This window comes from Aplysia californica, unplaced genomic scaffold, assembly GCF_000002075.1.
Source record: "Aplysia californica isolate F4 #8 unplaced genomic scaffold, AplCal3.0 scaffold00125, whole genome shotgun sequence".
Classification (NCBI taxonomy): Eukaryota; Metazoa; Mollusca; class Gastropoda; order Aplysiida; family Aplysiidae; genus Aplysia; species Aplysia californica.
The window spans coordinates 1400249-1401137 of NW_004797395.1; the positions used below are offsets into that span (position 1 = coordinate 1400249).

The 889-nt window shown below is 43.5% G+C and overlaps 1 protein-coding gene across 1 annotated transcript in view; it reads right to left on the minus strand.

Moving 5' to 3' along the window:
• Positions 1 to 593: 593 nt before the first annotated feature.
• LOC101859779 overlaps positions 594 to 889 on the minus strand; it is a gene marked incomplete at its 3' end in the record, with an annotated part of 55426 nt that continues 55130 nt past the window's right edge. Inside the window, 1 exon segment of the mRNA XM_013081314.2 lies at positions 594 to 881. Within this exon segment, the coding sequence (XP_012936768.1) occupies positions 594 to 881 (288 nt within the window).

Here is an 889-nt window from a genome sequence, read left to right on the forward strand (position 1 = left end):
AATCAGGCGCTCGTCAATTTTTGTGCATACTGAGTTATTGGTATCATCTTGAAGCTGGTTCGTTTGTCTTGCTTTCAACGAAAAAAAATACACATCTATCTTCAATAGAAGTGGAGATATTTTTGGATTGAAGGGGGTGTAGATGACTTTGTTTCTGAGATAAAACTAGCGAGAAAATGACCGCCCAGGCTTGATAACTTTCAAAGCTGGAGAGTTCATGGAAACTGTAAATGTACATTTGTGTGGCTTTAAATCAACGTTTTTCGGTATAACTCCTCACGGGTATTTGTTTTTTAAAGGACATAAATGGTGTTGAGCAAAAGAAACAAAAAATTGATAAATATTGCTATGCGGGAAGAACGATTTCATTATTTTGGCGAGCGCCTGATTTCACCACGATGCCTCACATATTTATCTACTCATTTTATTACATATGTATCTATAGTTATCTACTCACGTTATTACATAGGTATCTATAGTTATCTACTTAAGTTATTACATAGGTATCTATAGTTATCTACTCACGTTATTACATATGTATCTATATTTATCTACTCATGTTATTACATATGTATCTATAATTATCTACTCACGCTGCACGTGTAGCTGTGCCGAGCAGACGGCTTCTCCCGCCGGGTTGTCAGCGCGCACGCTGAACTTGCCCGAGTCCTCGTAGAAAGCCTCGGGGATGTACAGGGAGTGCACGTCTCCCTCATGGCTGATCTGGAAGTCCGGGGAGCTCACCAGCTTGGCCCCGTCACGGAACCAGGACACCTCTGGGGTGGGCTCACCGGTGACCTTGACCACCAGTCTCACGGGCTCACCCTCATGGGCCTGGCACGTGCGCAGCTTCTCCACGAAGGCGGGTGGGATTAGTTTGGCTAGGGAG